This window comes from Hyla sarda, chromosome 1 (assembly GCF_029499605.1).
Source record: "Hyla sarda isolate aHylSar1 chromosome 1, aHylSar1.hap1, whole genome shotgun sequence".
NCBI lineage: Eukaryota > Metazoa > Chordata > Amphibia > Anura > Hylidae > Hyla > Hyla sarda.
Window position 1 is genome coordinate 16,165,796 of NC_079189.1, and position 19,466 is coordinate 16,185,261.

General features: G+C 43.1%; 1 protein-coding gene across 3 annotated transcripts in view; it reads left to right on the forward strand.

Moving 5' to 3' along the window:
• EXOC6B (exocyst complex component 6B) overlaps positions 1-19,020 on the forward strand; it is a 267,847-nt gene extending 248,827 nt beyond the window's left edge. For 2 of the 3 annotated variants that reach the window (XM_056552744.1, XM_056552749.1), the window contains exons 21-22: positions 2,095-2,207; positions 14,767-19,020. In XM_056552744.1, coding sequence (XP_056408719.1) covers positions 2,095-2,207; positions 14,767-14,893 — 240 coding nt within the window. In that variant the 3' untranslated portion in view covers positions 14,894-19,020. Of the gene's footprint in view, positions 1-2,094; positions 2,208-14,766 lie in introns of those variants that run through there. The other variant, XM_056552745.1, reaches the window with a different exon arrangement.
• The last annotated feature ends 446 nt before the right edge of the window (positions 19,021-19,466 follow it).

The following is a 19,466-nucleotide window of genomic DNA, read 5'->3' on the forward strand; positions in this document are numbered from 1 at the left end:
CCATAGGGGACTATTTATAGCAATCCTTTGATTTCTAATACTGTTCAGTGCTATGTATAGGACATAGCACTGATCAGTGTTATAAGTGATCTTCTGCTCTGGTCTGCTCGATATCAGACCAGAGCAGAAGACCCCAGGAGACAGCCGGAGGCAGGTGAGGGGACCTCCGGCCGCCATGCTGGATGATTGGATCGCCGCGGCAGCTTCGTGCTATCCGATCATCCATTCAAAGTACCGCACTGCCGCAGATGCCGTAATCTGTATTGATCACGGCATCTGAGGGGTTAATGGCAGACATCCGCGCGATCGCGGATGTCCGCCATTACCAGCGGGTCCCTGGCTGCTGATAGCAGCTGGGACCTGCCGCGCATGACGCGAGCACCGGTACGTTGCTTGCAGTCATGGCGGCGCGTAAATGTACGTCATGGTACCACGGCACCATGACGTACATTTACTTCCATTGTCGTTAAGGGGTTAAGTGAATGGAGCCAAGTTGTAATACCACACACAACCTGAGCACAGGGATGGCGCTGCTGGGCTTACCTTTGTATTACGTATAAACCTGGGGCCGATACTGTTTCTGGTGATGGGTACATGGACGACCCAAGCATAACTGAGCAAGCACTGTCCTTGGTGATGGCGTATCTGTATTTTTTAGGGAAGCAAACACTATCTGCGGTAATGCTACAGGGATGTACCTGTACAATATGAGGATAGGGTAGTGCATAGCTCTTTAGTGATGCTTCAATGGTTAAAGGGGTATTCCAGGAAAAAATTAACAGATTTGTAAATTACTTCTATTAAAAAAAAGCTTAATCCTTTCAGTACTTATGAGCTGCTGAAGTTGAGTTGTTCTTTTCTGTCTAAGTGCTCTCTGATGACACGTGTCTCGGGAACAGTCCAGAGTAGAAGCAAATCGACATAGTAAACCTCTTCTACTCTGCGCAGTTCCCGAGACAAGCAGAGATGTCAGCAGAGAGCACTCTTGCCAGACAGAAAACAACAACTCAACCTCAGCAGCTGATAATTATTGGAAGGATTAAGATTTTTTAATAGAAGTAATTTACAAATCTGCTTAACTTTCTGGAGCCAGTTGATATATATTAAAAAAAATGTTTTTCCTGGAATACCCCTTTAATCCTGCATTACATAGGTATGTGGTAGCAGGTACTGTCTATTAGGGATCGACCGATATCGTTTTTTTAGGACCGATACCGATAATCGGTTCCCGGGGTCCACTCTTCATCTGGCTCCGGTGGCGTCCTCCTGAACTTTCACTGTGCGCACTGACGGTGACATCACTGCGCACAGCGTAACGCAGGACGCAGCAGGAGCAAGAAGAAGCGTGGGCTCCGGGAACAGGTAATTATAAAACCGAGGATGGGGGAGGCAATGGGGCCGGGGCGGTGCGGTGGGGGGTGCGATGTGGCGGGGGGGGGGGGCTATCGCGGTGCGGGGGGCGGGGCATTATCGGCAAGGTAATTGCCGATACCGATAATGCCCAAAATCGTGATTATCGGCCGATAATATCGGCCATACCGATAATCGGTCGATCCCTACTGTCTATGGCAGTGGTCTTCAACCTGCGGACCTCCGCATGTTGCAAAACTACAACTCCCAGTATGCCCGGACAGCCGTTGGCTGTCCGGGCATGCTGGGAGTTGTAGTTTTGCAACAGCTGGAGGTCTGCAGGTTGGAGACCACTGGTCTATGGGTATAGTAGTAGACTCTGGAGAAGCAGGTTCTCTCTGTTGGATATAATTAGAGATGAGTGAACTTACAGTAAATTCGATTCGTCACAAACTTCTCGGCTCGGCAGTTGATGACTTATCCTACATAAATTAGGAAAGAACCTCCTAGGACTGTATCCACCTTTTCCAGCCCACCGGAGCACCTGAAAGCTGAACTAATTTATGCAGGATAAGTCATCAACTGCCGAGCCGAGAAGTTTGTGACGAATCAAATTTACTGTAAGTTCGCTCATCTCTAGATATAATAATGGTATTGTCCAGTGAGAGACACCGTAGTGGATTTACATTAGGTTCATGTCGTCCTGTATTCACATTATTTCCTTTTTTTTTTCTCCCTCTACAGTTATTGGATCTTTTCATTAAATGGGACTGGTCAACATACCTGGCAGATTACGGGCAACCCAACTGTAAATACCTGCGTGTCAACCCCACCACTGCCCTCACTTTACTGGAGAAGTAAGTTGTGTCCGGAGATCTTGCTCAATAAAGTCATTGTAAGGAGCTGCGGCCATGACATGGGGCTGCTGAGCACGTTATCTGAGGAGAACAGTCCTGTGTCAGCTCCGGTAATCTGGTTACTACACGAATCACTGACACCCTGCTGAGTAAGAACAACCAGCCCTGGTCCCAGAAGAAAGCGGACAGGACCAGGTCAGATTCATCTGGTCTCTTCTGGTACATATTGTCCTATATGTGCTCATAATAAGTCAGTGGGTGGAGGAACATCCCCTCAGGCAGATTCTATACATCACCTTCCTGTGTCATATGATAGAAAGGTCTGGTTGTTCCACCTGACGTGGCCGGGACACTACACACCTGTCATCTCTCTGCAGATTCCCATTAATGTTATTGTGAATGATCAGGGTTCATCCTTCATGTCTCTATCATTGTTATATACAGTCCATGAGACCTGGTTGGGACCTGTAGCTTCTCTGTACATCTCTGTAGCTTTAGTCATCTTACACCTTACTACTGTTTTTGTTCCTCTCTTCTTTTTCTTTTTACCTAATGTTATTCCTCGCCTAATTTCTATTTTCTGTTTTTCCTCCCTTTTCTGCCCATAACATTACATAACCCTATCTCCCCTAACCATCACTTTATTCCTCCATTCCTCCCTTACTTTCCTCCCCTACTATCACTTTATTCCTACATTCCTCCCCTACTATCACTTTATTCCTACATTCCTCCCTTACCTTCCCTCCCCTACTATCACTTTATTCCTACATTCCTCCCCTACTATCACTTTATTCCTACATTCCTCCCTTACCTTCCCTCCCCTACTATCACTTTATTCCTCCCTTAACCCATCACATTATTCCTCTTACCTCACTTTCTTTATTCATCCATTACCTTCCCATTACCTTCTCTTCCCTCCACCTTCTCTTTATTCCTCTTTTCCCTTCCATCACCCTTTCTCCATCATTACCCCCCCCCTACTATAAGTTTATTCCTCCCTTTACCCCATCACTTGATTGCTTAGATTCCCTTTCTTTCACCAACCACTACTTTATTTCTATTACCTTTCCTTCTCCACAATGACTTTATTGCTTACGGTTCCTTCCCCTCCATCACTTTATTCCTCTCTCCTTACCCTGCCGTCACGTTTCTCCTCTTTCCTTATTCCTACCTTTACTTTCTTCCTCTTACCCCTCCCATTACTTTCTTCCTCTTTCCTTACCTCTCCCATCACTTTATTCTTCCATTACCTTTCCTTCCCCACCATCACTTTATTCCCCTTTTCCCTTCCATCACCTTTTCTCAATCATTATCCCCCCCACGCACACTTTAAGTTTATTCCTCCCTTTACCCCATCACTTTATTCCACTTAGTTTCCCTTTCTTTCACCAACCACTACTTAATTCCTATTACCTTTCCTTCTCCACAATGACCTTGTTGCTTACTCTTCCTTCCACACCGTCACTTTCTTTGTCTTTCCTTACCTCCACCATCACTTCCTTCCTCTTTCATTACCCCTGCCATCACTTCCTTCCTCTTACCTTACCCCTGCCATCACTTCCTTCCTCTTACCTTACCCCTGCTATCACTTCCTTCCTCTTTCCTTACCCCTGCCATCACTTCCTTCCTCTTTCCTTATCCCTGCCATCACTTCCTTACCCCTGCCATCACTTCCTTACCCCTGCCATCACTTCCTTCCTCTTTCCTTACCCCTGCCATCACTTCCTTCCTCTTTCCTTACCCCTGCCATCACTTCCTTCCTCTTACCTTACCCCTGCCATCACTTCCTTCCTCTTACCTTACCCCTGCCATCACTTCCTTCCCCTTTCCTTACCCCTGCCATCACTTCCTTCCTCTCTCCTTACCCCTGCCATCACTTCCTTCCTCTTTCCTTACCCCTGCCATCACTTTCATTCTCTTACCCCTGCCGTCACTTTCATTCTCTTACCCCTGCCATCACTTTCATTCTCTTACCCCTGCCATCACTTCCTTCCTCTTACCTTACCCCTGCCTTCACATCCTTCCTCTTTCCTTACCCCTGCCATCACTTCCTTACTCTTACCTTACCCCTGCCTTCACATCCTTCCTCTTTCCTTACCCCTGCCATCACTTCCTTCCTCTTACCTTTTCATAACTGCTTCCTTCTTTATAACGTAGCACCCCTTTTCATCTTCCCTTCCCCCTCCATAGGTTTACCGCTCACATCCCTTCCTTATCAGTAATTTTACCTACCTTCTCTTTTTCTTACCGCCCCTTTGTATATAGCTATTTCTAGTTTTAATGATCTTTCTATTACAGTATACACTTTTCTGTTGTGCTTTTATAGCTGCACACAGACACGTTTTTACAGCATTGCACTTTACGGCATGTACTCATTGTTTGTGGGAGGGATCTAGACTTTCTTCTGAACCTCTGATCACACGCATCACATTTACTTTTGGTTTCATGTTTTTCCCCTCCATGGTGATTTCCTCCTTGTCTGGTAAAGGATACACCGCCTGTAAGTATATACTTACTGTAGTCTACAAGCCTGAATCCTGTGTAGTGCTCATCCTTTACTAAACCTTTAAACTCTTGTTTTCCTTATGTTTCCTTGTTACTGACTTGATTTGTGAGATCGGGTGACCTGTATGTGCTGTGTAACTACAAGGCTCAGCATGACCCGCCAGTCATAGGGAAGGGGGATATTGAGAAGAACTAAAAGCCAAGGCAGACATGAGAAGTGCAGAGAAGGGCTGGTACCCGAAAACAATAAAATACTTAAAATAGATTTCAGGTCTATCTGGCCCTCCCTGCTTCCTCATACATGCATGCTCAGTTTGGCCAAATGTGCATGTGTTAGTCTGGCAATTCCTTATTCCACTAGAGAACCAGAGGATCGGAGACTGAAGTTCATCATCCCCGATCCCTTTTCCCCCACCATCTTCTCTTGGGAAAGAGTTGCTATAACCTCCTTAAGAAAGTCAGATGGTCCCTCAGCAAATTGCTGGGTTCGGCACTTTTAGTCAAAACTTGATCTATTACATTAGATTTTTAGCCGCATCATCCGACAATCTAACATGTTTTAGGTCTTTAGCCAATGTTCATTCAGCATATGCCTCGCAGATAGAATTGGGCTTGTTGAATTAGAAAATACCTAGCTGCTTTATTTAAGAAACAGCGCCACTTTTGTCCTCAGTTTGTATGTGGTATTGCAGCTCAGTTCCACTGAAGCTAATCGAATCTGTAATCAAAATCCCAGCACTCACCAAATTGGATGCAATCTTGGTGTTTATTTACATTACGCGAAGGTATGCAGACGGGTTTCTATCAGAGCCTTCCTCAGCTGTCAAACAATGACGTCCGACACCGGTCATAGAAACAAGAGTGAAAAACAGTGTATACTGTGAAGTATATAACACAATCTATAGGAAATAAAGGTAAAGTGTAAGATCAAGGTGCTGTGGTGCCGGAAAACACTTATAGTAGCGAGATTGCTGTAGGCACTGTGTAGTCCGTCAGAGCACAGTCTATGTCCAATCCAGGACCATCTTTATGTAAGAGAGAGGTCATAGCCAGAGGAACTATATGGCTCTGCGGAGCTGTGAAGCCCATGTGCAGATGCACCGAAAAGAAAGGGTAGATCGTTCATAGTGTAAACCTATATGCTAGTAAAAGTCGTAACATCTGTAAGGGAAAGAAGGAACATATAGAGCAGTGGTCTTCAACCTGCGGACCTCCAGATGTTGCAAAACTACAACTCCCAGCATGCCCGGACAGCCGTGAAATCGCGGCGTCCCGAACAGCTTACAGGACACCGGGAGGGACCTTACCTTTCTCCTTGGTGTCTGCTCCGTGCCGGGATCCCCTGCGCTCAACTTCGACGTCATCACGTCGTCGCGCACGCCGTCATCCAATAGGAGCGACGTGATGACGGCGACGAAGAGCGTGGATCCCGGGGAAGAAGACGTCTGGAGCATCAGGGACACCACGGGGACGCGGCGACAGCGATGGAGCGACATCCAGGGCAGCGGTGACGCATCCGGAGCGGCAGGGACACATGAGTATTACCTCCTATACCAGTGGTCTTCAACCTGCGGACCTCCAGATGTTGCAAAACTACAACTCCCAGCATGCCCGGACAGCCGTTGGCTGTCCGGGCATGCTGGGAGTTGTAGTTTTGCAACATCTGGAGGTCCGCAGGTTGAAGACCACTAATATAGAGAAATGGGAAGTGCTGGCGTACTCTTATCTGTACGTCCGAGCACCTTTATAAAATACTACAAATAAACAAATATAAAAGAATATAGATGTGCTCAATCCTAATAAATAAAGTCACACTACATTGAGTAAGGACGGGTTCACACCACGTTTTTGCAATACAGTTCCCGTATCGGGTTTTTGAGGAAAAACTTATTCCTCAAAACCTGACTAAACTGTATCAAAATGTGTGTTCAAATTTTAACCCGTATATAGTTAAAAACCCTTATACGGTTTGAAAAATGATGTACGTTGGAAAAAAAAATATATACGTTTTTAACTTTTCACTCCAATTTGAATAAAGTTTCACTTGTTTGATTGAAATTCCAAGAAAAAAAACGTGCAAAGTCAAACACCGTATGGTGAAAACCGGATGGAACCGTACGCACATACAGTTCTGTACTGTTCCCATTGACTCCCATGTTAAAAAAAAAAAAACGTATACAGTTTAATAAAGTTTTTCACCCGGACCAAAAAACGTGGTAGGCTGCGGTTTTGGGTACAGGAAAAAAAACTGACAAAACCTTACAGGATGCAAAACGGACACAACCTGATGCATCCTTTGGCATACGGTTTTCAATGGAGAGTCAGTGCATATGAATGTGTGAATTCACCCTAATATATAGCTGAATAAAATGCTTTTTATAGCCACAGGTTATTATTAAAGAAAATGATATACATATATATATATGTGTGTGTGTGTGTGTGTGTGTGTGTATATATATATATATATATATATATATATATATATAATTTTTTTTTTTTTTTAAAGATATACTGTATTTTTCGCCGTATAAGACGCACTTATTCTTCCCCAAAACTGGGGGGAAAAAGTCGGTGTGTCTTATACGGCGAATACACCCCTATCGCGGCGGTCCCTGTGGCCATCAACGGCCGGGACCCGCGGCTAATACAGGACATCACTGATCGCGGTGATGCCCTGTATTAACCCTTCAGACGCAGCTGACCGCCGCGTCTGAAGGGAAAGTAACACTAACCCGGCTGTTCAGTCTGGCTGTTCGGGATTTCACCGCGGCGTCCCAAACAGCCCGACTGAATAGCCGGGTTAGTGCTTACAGGACACCGGGAGGGACCTTACCTGCCTCCTCGGTGTCTTCTCCGTTCAGGGATCCCCTGTATGGCCGGCGCTCTCCTTCCTCGTCATCACGTCGTCGCGTACGTGCGTCGGCGTGCGTAACGACGTGATGGCGGCGACGGAGAGCGAGGATACCCGGCCGGCAGCAGAGACGTTCCGGAGCAACGGGGACACGGCGACAGCGATGGAGCGACATCCAGGGCAGCGGTGACGGGTCCGGAGCGGCGGGGACACGTGAGTATTACCTCCTATACCAGTGGTCTTCAACCTGCGGACCTCCAGATGTTGCAAAACTACAACTCCCAGCATGCCCGGACAGCCAACGGCTGTCCGGGCATGCTGGGAGTTGTAGTTTTGCAACATCTGGAGGTCCGCAAGTTGAAGACCACTATTGGGTTCAAAATCTTTATTTTTTTAGATTTTGCACCTATAAATTGGGTGCGTCTTATACGCCGGTGCGTCCTATAGGGCGAAAAATACGGTAATCCAAATAGTTGCAATAGTAGTGATACCTGTAATTAATTCATAAATAAATTATACATTTATATATATATATGTATATATATATATGCAACAAACAGAATAGATTGAACTGAAATTGGATACAATGTGGAGGGAAAGTTGAAATTGGACACAAGGATTCACAATGATGATGTAAAGAGATATTTCATATAGTCAGGTATTAAAGGGGTACTCCAGTGAAAAACTTTTTTTTTTTTTTTTTTAAATCAACTGGTGCCAGAAAGTTAAACAGATTTGTAAATTACTTCTATTAAAAAATCTTAATCCTTCCAGTACTTATTAGCTGCTGAATACTACAGCGGAAATTCTTTTCTTTTTGGAACACAGAGCTCTCTGCTGACATCACGAGCACAGAGCTCTCTGCTGACATCTGCTGTCCAGAGCAGCATATGTTTGCTATGGGGATTTCCTTTTACCCTGGACAATTCCTAAAATGGACAGAGATGTCAGCAGAGAGCACTGTGCTCGTGGTGTCAGCAGACAGCTCTGTGTTTCAAAAAGAAAAGAATTTCCGCAGTAGTATTCAGCAGCTAATAAGTACTGGAAGGATTAAGATTTTTTTTTTTAACAGAAGTCATTTACAAATCTGTTTAACTTTCATTTAAAAAAAAAAACGTTTTTCACCGGAGTACCCCTTTAACTCTGTTTCTTGGCATTCAAAGTATGCCAAGGATGACAAGTCTGCTTTTCTTCAGAAATCGTCATCACTATCACGCAAAGGGTTAATAAAATCTCCTATTGACTATAAGAAATATCTCTTCACATTACATTGTATCCATCAATTGCATCTTATTTCCCCAGATTACAGCCACTTTGCCGAGTGCTATATGCTGGGGCTGAACACCTCCACCGTTTACTGAACTGTAATACTGCAAACAACCTGAGGACAGGTGTGGCGCTGTTTTTTTTTTTTTTTTTTTTTTTTTTTTTTGGGGGGGGGGAGAAAGCAATTGTAGTTTTTATTAGATCCTGCATAACCCATGTAACACTACTTGAGCTTTTATCCTCGGAAGCCTTTTCTTAGTTTACTCCCTTCTGTCCATTGACAACACGGAGTGCGCATTTGTATGGAGAGTTCATTAGTAATAATTGTACGGCCGGCTAAAGAATTGAAGGTTGCCCCAGTGAGGCCAGAGGCAGGTATTCTTCTTGGCCAGTACAGTAAACATGGAGTAATAGATGGGGGGATGTGCGATACTACGTAAAGGTGACTGCTCTGTGACATCCATACCCTCTAATGTGGAATAAGTACATGGGTTCCTATATAACTAACACACAGTAGCCCTTATTTACTATTGTAAACCTGACCTGTTTTTGTGGGGTTGTGCGACAGAATTTGCGCCCAAAAATATATATACCGTATTTTTCGCCCTATAGGACGCACCGGCGTATAAGACGCACCCAATTTATAGGTGCAAAATCTAAAAAAAATAAAGATTCTGAACCCAACAGTGGTCTTCAACCTGCGGACCTCCAGATGTTGCAAAACTACAACTCCCAGCATGCCCGGACAGCCGTTGGCTGTCCGGGCATGCTGGGAGTTGTTGTTTTGCAACATCTGGAGGTCCGCAGGTTGAAGACCACTGGTATAGGAGGTAATACTCACGTGTCCCCGCCGCTCCGGACCCGTCACCGCTGCCCTGGATGTCGCCCTCCATCGCTGTCGCCGCGTCCCCGACGCTCCGGACTTCTTCTTCCCCGGGATCCACGCTCTTCGTCGCCGTCATCGTGTCGCTGCGCACGCCGCTCCTATTGGATGACGGCATGCGTGATGACGTCGAAGGAGAGCGCAGGGGATCCCGGCACGGAGCGGACACCGAGGAGGCAGGTAAGGTCCCTCCCGGTGTCCTGTAAGCTGTTCGGGACGCCGCGATTTCACCGCGACGGCCCCGAACAGCCCGACTGAACAGCCGGGTTAGTGTCACTTTCCCTTCAGACGCGTTGGTCAGCTTTGATCGCCGCGTCTGAAGGGTTAATACAGGGCATCACCGCGATCGGTGATTTCCTGTATTAGCCACGGGTCCCGGCCGTTGATGGCCGCAGGGACCGACCCGATAGGGGTGTATTCACCGTATAAGACGCACCAACTTTCCCCCCCCCCCCCCCCAGTTTTGGGGAAGAAAAATAGCGTCTTATACAGCGAAAAATACGGTAAACCTGACCAACTCTCCATTTCACTCCGAAAACCAAAAAAAAAGGGGCGTGGCTGCTGGGTAAAGTGGGTGTGGCCCTGACATTTTAAAGGAATCCCAACATATTTACTAAGACTTCCACAGAAAATGTGGTGGATTTGAGCTCTGAAAAACCCCACGGCTCAGAGTAGGTGTAAAAAAAAATTTTTAAAAACATACCGAAAAGTGCAAAATGTAGGGAAAACTTAGTAAATCCCCTGGAAAAAGAATTGTAGGGAATTAAATCCCACAAAGAAAACTACACAACACTCTTAGTAAATAAGGGCCAGTGAGCGTCACTGCATCTAAAGCTCACAGGGTATTATGGGGCAATATGTCTTACGAAGAAAGGATTGACTTTTAGGGCCCTTGCACACCATAGAATTCTGCCTTACGGCAGCCTCGTTATTGGCACTTAAAGGGGTACTCCACTGGAAAACATTTTCTTTTAAATCAACTAATGCCAGAAAGTAAGGCTGGGTTCACACTACGTTTTTGCCATACTGTTTTCAATCCGTTTTTCTAAAGAAAACCGTATGGCAAAAAAACGGATGGAACAGTATGGAAAAAAAGTAAACAGTATGGGTTTTTAAACAGTATACTGTTTTTAAAAGTGCATACAGTTCCGTCAGTTTTTATAGAAAAAAAAGCCATACGTTTTAGAAAATTTTGTCCATTTTTAATGGGAGGGGTCTTGGGTGGGGACTTTAGGATTCAAACTTTTTTTCCCGTATGGAACCGTATACATGTGCGTTTCCCATTGACGTCCATGTTTAAAAAATCGTATGCGGTTGCAGTACGGTTTTTAAACCAGAGACAAAACCATGGTTGACCACGATTTTGTCTCCAGTTTAAAAACCGTACTGCAACCGCATACATTTTTTTTTTTTAACATGGACGTCAATGGGAAACGCACATGTATACGGTTCCATACGGGAAAAACGTATAAGTTTTTACTTTGCACATGCGCATTTGAATCCAAAAGTCCCCACCCAAGACCCCTCCCATTAAAAATGGACAAAATTTTCAAAAACGTATGGTTTTTTTTTTTCTATAAAAACTGACGGAACTTGTATGCACTTTTAAAAACAGTATACTGTTTAAAAACGCATACGGTTTACTTTTTTCCATACTGTTCCATCCGTTTTTTTGCCATACAGTTTTCTGTAGGAAAACTGATTGAAAACAGTATGGCAAAAAACGTAGTGTGACAGATTTGTAAATTATCCAGCAGATAGAAAGAAAACTGCGGCAGCTCACCAGATAGATTTCCGGCTTTTTATTCAGAGCGGGTGTACCTATCTGCTGGATAACTTATATGTGTGGACTTAAAGAGGCTGTACTGAGTGACTGTGCTGTGAGCTTCAGAACAAGGGATTATATACTATTTCTCAGCGATTGCTAGTAGTGCAAGTTGGACATTTTCTATTGTTGAAGTGAGATTTGTAATTTACTTCTATAAAAAAAAAATCTTAATCCTTCCAGTACTTATCAGCTGCTGTATGATCCACAGGAAGTTCTTTTCTTTTAGAATTTATTTTCTGCCTGACCACAGTGCTTTCTGCTGACACCTCGGTCCATGTCAGGAACAGTCCAGAGTAGGAGCAAATCCTCATAGCAAACCTCGCCTGCTCTGGGCAGTTCCTAAAATGGATGGAGGTGTCAGCAGAGAGCACTGTGGTCAGACTGAAAGGAAATTCAAAAATAAAAGAACTTCCTCTGTATTATACAGCAGCTGATAAGTACTGGAAGGATTAAGATTTTTAATTAGAAGTCATTTACAAACCTGTTTAACTTTTTGGCGCCAGTTGAGTAAAAAAAAAAAAAAAAAAACAGGTTTGTAAATTACTTCTAATAAAAATTCTTAATCCTTCCAGCGGTTGTATACTACAGAGGAAATTCTTTTCCTTTTGAGATTTCTTTTCTGTCACGACCACAGTGCTCTCTGCTGACACCTCTATCCGTGCCAGGAACTGTCCAGAGCTGGAGAAAATCCCCATAGCAAACCTATCCTGCTCTGGACAGTTGCTAACATGGACAGAGGTGTCAGCAGAGAGCACTGTGTTCGTGATAGAAAAGAAATTCCAAAATAAAAGAATTTCCTCTATGGTATACAGTCGCTAATAAGTACTGGAAGGATTAAGAATGTTTTATAGAAGTCATTTACAAATCTGTTTAACTTTCTGGCACCAGTTGATTTAAAAAAAATAAAAATAAAAAAAGTTTCCCTATCGGCTCCATTGGGGGACACAGAACATGGGTGTATGCTGCTGTCACTAGGAGGTTCGACACTGTGGCAACAAGAAAAATCGGCTCCTCCCAGCAGGGTGTACCAGCCCACAGGCACCTAAGGAGGTAGACACGGTCTGGAGTTCTCTCTTTTTTATTTTCCTAGGTGGGATACCAGCTGGTGAAGGATGCGAATAGGTTTGCATTGAACCCCTGCATGTTCTCTAACAGACCGACGTGTGTGTTACGGTGTCATTTACAATGTCTGATGTTCGGCATGTGTATATAACATGTAGCCAAGACTGGAGCTATGTCACTGATCTACTGTCATTTACTGATAAAGTTTTTAATTTATTGCATCAATTACTTTTTTTGTTTTACTGGAAATTCTTTCCCACCCACAATATATATATATGATATTTTATATAGTTTTTAAAGTGTATTTATAGCGTCAGCTGTTAATTATGAAAAGAAACCTATAATCTCCTGTACGGCCAAGATGGATTAGTGACCGCTTCCTTCCCGCTCATCGCCCATTGGGCCTACTTGACGGATCACTGTCTTTTTTTTTTTTTTTTTTTAAAGTGCAGACTCACTATTGAGGGACCTTACGGTGCATTAACTGTTTGAATATTTTTTAAATCAGAAAATTTGGAAGATTGTAGAAGATTTTGAATTTTCTAAAAAAAAAATTAATAAAAAATTATATATATATATATATATTTTTTATATATATATATATATATATATATATATATATATGATACAGCGCAAACATATACATTTGGGGAACTTGTCAAGTTTTGCAACTAAGTGTGGTTGAGAATTTAAAAAAGCACCTCGGGATTTTTTTTAAGTTATGTATTTCACCATATGCTACTAGTATTGTGGGTTTCTTGTGCTTACCTGTTTTGCTTGTGTGGCAGGCTTGGATTTTTAACAATATTGATGCTACTTCACTACAGAATTTATTTCCCTAATGGTGCGTGATTCCTCTGGCTTTACAGAGAGAGGGGGTGGAGTCTCAGTAATGCAGTTCACCTGAGACCAATCTAATCCCCAGGCTAGTGGTATAGGAGAGTAATGGTAATTGTAGGGATCTGTGTAACATTACACTAATCCCCAGGCTAGACTGCAGCAACCAGAAGCCTTAAAGGGGTACTCCGGTGGAAAATTTTTTTTTTTTTTTTTTTTTTTTTTTTTTTTTTAGCAACTGGTGCCAGAAAGTTAAACAGATTTGTAAATTACTTCTATTAAAAAATCTTAATCCTTCCAGTACTTATCATCTGCTGTTATGATCCACAGGAAGTTCTTTTCTTTTAGAATTTCTTTTCTGTCTGACCACAGTGCTCTCTGCTGACACCTCTGTCCATGTTAGGAACTGTCCAGAGCAGGATAGGTTTGCTATGGGGATTTGCTCCTACTCTGGACAGTTCCTGACATGGACAGAGGTGTCAGCAGAGAGCACTGTCGTCAGACAGAAAATAAATTCAAAAAGAAAAGAACTTCCTGTGGATCATACAGCAGCTGATAAGTACTGAAAGGATTAAGATTTTTTAATAGAAGTAATTTACAAATCTTTTTAACTTTCTGGCACCAGTTGTTAAAAAAAAAAAAAGTTTTCCAGTGGAGTACCCCTTTAACTGCTGAGACTCATAAGTGGGTTGGAATCTGTTCACATTATGTGCAGTTCTGATAAGTTTTCTTATTCTGTGTGTTTTTTAGAGAAATTTTGCCAGATAGACATACAGATAGAGCTGAAGAGGGAGATGTATAACTATTAAATATCCAGATCCTTTAGAAATAACAGCAGCAGTATACAGATAGAGCTGGAGAAAAAAGGTGTTTATCCTGCCCCCATAAAGATAGCAGCAGTATACAAATTGAGCTGGAGGGGAGGCGCAGAATTACTATATATCCTGATACCATAGAGATAGCAGCAGCAGTATACAGATAGAGCTGGAGGGGAAATGTATAACTACTATATATCCTGATCCCATAAGAGAGCAGCAGCAGTATACAGATAAAGACAGGAGGGAGATGTCTGGTAGCTAGCGGGAGCGATCTCGTATTTTACAGGGAGTCAGCTGACCCAGCAGAGGGGGGGGGGGGGGGGGGGGGGGTCTTTTTGAATGTAGTTTATTTTAACTTCCCTCTTCCATACTTGTTTTATGACCCATTCCAACGTCTTAGCTAGAGCATATGGAGTCCTAACAACCTACCGGCAATGTCTCAAATTACACATTTTCCATTAATATTTCCTTCATTTATGTTTTCTTTTATTTTTTTTCTTCTTATCCAGAATGAAAGATCCCAGCAGGAAGAGCAACGTCTTTGCTCAGTTTCGAAAGAATGAACGGGACAAGCAGAAGCTGATAGAGACCGTAGCCAAGCAGCTCCGGGGGCTCATCAACAGCCACCATTCATGATGCTGCCACCCAGAGGCAAACAAGGGACTGTGCAACAAAATATACACTGAACCAAACTGGAGCACAGCGCCCCCTGGCACCACATCTAGTATAGAGCTCCTACTAAGGGGGCAGTGGCTTTTTGCTACCCTCTCGTAAATCGTATTGCTGGGCCAGGACTAAACAAGGGGATATAGGATTTTATAATGCTTTTTGGCAGGTGCTGGTGGCTGTTCTTTACTATTGCACTGATCTTCTTCTAGTTTTGACATGTACAGCGTTAGGAAATGTCAATTTTACATGTTTTTAGTACACACAGCACTGATGCAAAACTTCTTGTAGCTAAATGGAATCGGGGGAACGTTTTAAAGATGCACTCCGACCTGTAAATGATCATTTCCTTAACACTAACCTTACAAGTATAGACTGAGAATTTGCAGAAGAATCATGGGGAAGAGGACTGGAAGTATTGTATATCTCCTACTACCATGAGGGAATTATTAATATAGTGCAGGGTATGGGCCTGGTGATACTACTCTCAGCTCTTCTTATCTACTCTCTTTATTCACTTTATGGACCATTGGCCAAATATATATATATTTTTATTTGGCTTCATCATAGGCCAAACAAAAAAATTCCCAATAAAGAAAATAAAAAATGTTTCCTTCAAGATGAAAAGATGACCGATGACATTCATCTATAATATAGGAGCCATAGTATTTGAATTCCTGTTCGATGCCGCGTGGGAAATTCTTGCCATTTCTAGTTTTTTTTGGAAGCACAATTGAGTTCTGTATGGCCCAAAAAATTCACCATTGTAATCCGTAATGGTTTCTGAAGGTTTCACGTAGATTGGGGAAACCATTGATGACTTTTCTCCATTTATAGAAGAAATGGCTAATCTTACAAAGCCTCATCGGTTCTATCTTGGCTCGTGAAAATATATGGAAATATGGGAATTGTGGCCTACTTTTGAAGCCACCTTTCACAAGTCTTTTATAGACTGAGAATTTGCAAAAGAAACATGGGGAAGAGGAGTCTTATTACTGGAAGTACCGAATATCTCCTACTACGATAAGGGAAATATTAATATAGTGCAGGATATGTCTAGAGAAGAGTCTTTGATGGAGGAACACAGGCCAACCATGCCCACAATTCCTTTAAAGTGGGATATTTATTAGACTCTAAATCAAAGTCTCGTTGATGTTTTGGAAAATCTTTTAGGTTTCCCACTTGTCTCGTCATGACCAACCATTCGTGTGCCAGAGGAGACCTAATATTAGCAGATCATCGGCTGATGGGATATATGGTGCTTCTTAAGTTATTGTGTTCTTATGCCCATCAGTTGCGTCTCTTTGGTCTTCCATTTTTTGCCATCAGTGATCAAACCTATTGAACGACCCTCGTGTGGTCCTCAAGGCCATGTACTGTCAGGATACAGTATTCAGTCTACAAGACGCACTCTAAGGTGATAGAATCAGGCCACAATAAGGTCCCTTTTTTTGATTTTCATAATCGTTCCAGTCTGTATTCTATGGGACTCGTGTGTTCTCTAAGGCCTTCATATCTTCTGGGGTCAGTCTAAAATAAATGAGTCCTTTCCGTTGTGCAATGTAGCAATCACTGGGTCCCTATGTTGGGATTCTTATCCCATTTGTGTTAGCCTGGACCTATCACGGGAGTATTAACATTTGTGGTCAGGTCAGTATATGTATCTAGTGCGTTTATCCTGTTTGCACCAGTCCTAAATCTTGGAGTTTTGTTATTAAAGGGGTATTCCAGCCATAGACCTATTATCCCTCCCCATGTGTTTCCGGGACTGGAGACGTGACCTCACGATACACCCCCTTCGTGACTTCACGTCACGCCCCCTCCATTCATGTCTATGGGAGGGGGGTGACGGCTGTCACGCCCCCTCCCATAGACATAAATGCAGGGGGTGTGGCATGACGTCACAAGGGGGTGTGGTGTGACATCACGTCTCCAGTCCCAGAACCACAGAGGTTTTCGAGCCCGCCACAGAATGTTGTGTTCTGCAGGGAGATTGTGTATCTTATCCCCTATCCTTAGGAGATGTCTATAGCCGGAATACCCCTTTAAGGCCGACCGCAGGGTGACTATTTAAGCATACGCATCGCCATCATGAAATATTTCTTTATTAGGATTTTTATTGTATGTTGTTTAGGAAAGGAAGCACAATGTGTCCTATTTCACAGATTGTCTTAAGATTTACCGCGTATTGTTTACAGAATGGATTGTTCTTCATGCAAAATGTAATGTAGCAGTAGGTGCCATAACTGCGTCAGATAAGTCCTGGAGACTTATCCAGAATTACATAAACATAGCTACTTTCTTCCCAGAACAGCGCCACTCTTGTCTTCAGTTTGTATGTGGTATTGCAGCTCAATTCCATTGAAGTGAATAAAGCTGACATGTAATTCTGAGGATGGGTGTGATGCTGTTTTTGAAAGAAAGCAGCTATGTTTTTTTTTTCTTCTGATCCTGGTTAAAGGGGTATTCTGACCCTAGACACCTTATCCCCTATCCAAGTTCTATCCAAGTGAAACCTGAGAAAAGGATTTAGCCAGATATTTACCACTGTAATCAGGTACTAATAGATTAAGATAAACATACATGCCAAATCACAGTGCCAATGCTGTGTGCCAGTGTTGTATCAGGTTCACCATTGCCATGTACTACAAAGTATGCATAGATGGACTGATGTGCGTCTTCGTTGATGTCACTGCGTTCAAGAAGACCGAGAAGCCCAAAATGTGCCGTTTAATATCGGTCAAGACCTTAAGAGACTTAACGTGAACGTTCAGTTATCATTTGACATGTCATGGACATATATCGGAGGAGAGCATTGGTTGGAGGTCAACTTGATGGTCAAGTTAAACCATCGATTCATTTAGTCTTGTAATTGTCCTTCTACTCAAGAAGAGTGGTAGCAGTACCCATTGCAACCTCATTGAATAGGAGCAGAATTGGGAAAACTTCAGATCAAGGGGATGTCACGTAAGATTAAGGGTGCGTATAGTATTCAACATTATTACAAAAAGTGGAGTTTCGGGGGCCTCCAGAAGATTGTGAAACTTTGCCTACATTTTTAAGGGATAAAAAAATAAAAATGAACAAATACATAGAAGGATTCAATCAAGTCGTTACAGTAAAGAAAAATCTTTTGGCTGATGTTGCTTTTTTATGCACCTTTTAATGCAGACCACGATGAGAGTGGCTGTAACTTAAGCTTTATAGGTTGACAGCCCCCAACTATGTGTCATAGTCACTACACTACATGATCATCTAAACCTACAGGATGAAAAAGGGAAACTTGTATTCATGAGCAAACTGGATTGGTCAATTGTGTAAGGGGGGTGGGGGTGGTAATCAGAATTCAGTTTGCAATAGCGCACTTTCAACTCCTCTTCTGTCAAAGTGGAGAGTTACCCTTAAGGGGGTATTCCATGGAACACTACTTATCCCCTATCCTCAAGATAGGGAATAACTGTCTGATCACCATTGGTCCTACTACTGGGACCCACCGCAATCTCCTGTACGGGCCCAGCTATTAACCAGTCCCCGTAGTGCTCCTGATACCACCTTCTGAGACAACCAGGAGTGACGGCCCACTAAGCCAATCACCGACTGAGATGGGATCCTGTCTTAGCTGCTGATTGGCTGAGCAGGCCATCACTTCTACTCGTCTCCAAGGCTGGGGGGTCGGAGTGCTTAGGAGTTTGGTAAGTTCTGCATGAGAGCCTGGCCCCGTACAGGAGAATGTTGGGGTCCCAGTGGCCGGACCGCCTGTGATCAGACTGGGTAGGGGTATACATTGTGTTCCCCGGAGTACTCCATTAAGCTGCCTTTTTTTTTTAAGGTGGAGGCTATGATGATTTGGTCGGAGCCTCCCTAAAATCTTTTGTGTTTAAAAATAAACTTGAGAAAGAACACCCCAAAGGGTAGTATGTTCAGGTCAGGGTTGTACGCCTGTGGAATGTTATAAATGAATTACCGGGTGTCATTCTGTTAGAATTTTTTTTTGACTGGAAATGTTATAAATTGCTTTTCACACCCCTTGTACTATATTATCTTCCTTACAGAACCAGAATAAAAACTAACTAAATACAGAATGTTGTAGTTTTTGTTTGTTCTTCTCCTTCCATTCTATCTCCTCCCTAAAGGGACTTTCCATCTGGTTGGTTAGCCATTAAAGTGGGGCTTCTGTACAATCTTCTGTAAGCGTCGGCAACTCCATGTCTTTTATATGGCCCAAAAAATGCAAATGGATAAAAGATTTAGGCCTGTCCTCTATTTAATGAAGAACTCCGGATTTTTTTCCCTATATCACGCACACTATCACTAGTCATACAGCACAATTTGTTCTACTCTAGCACAGTGCATCTATGTGTTTCATTACTGTAACTTGCTCATGTGATTGCCAATCTGACAATTCAAAAATTTCAGTGCCTAATGGTCAGAACAAGATGTCTGTTCTGAGCCTCCTGACATCCTGTGGACTTCAGGATGAAATCACCTACCAGATCCCAGACCACTCTCCACCCAGATCTGTATACTCCACCAAGGACAGCAC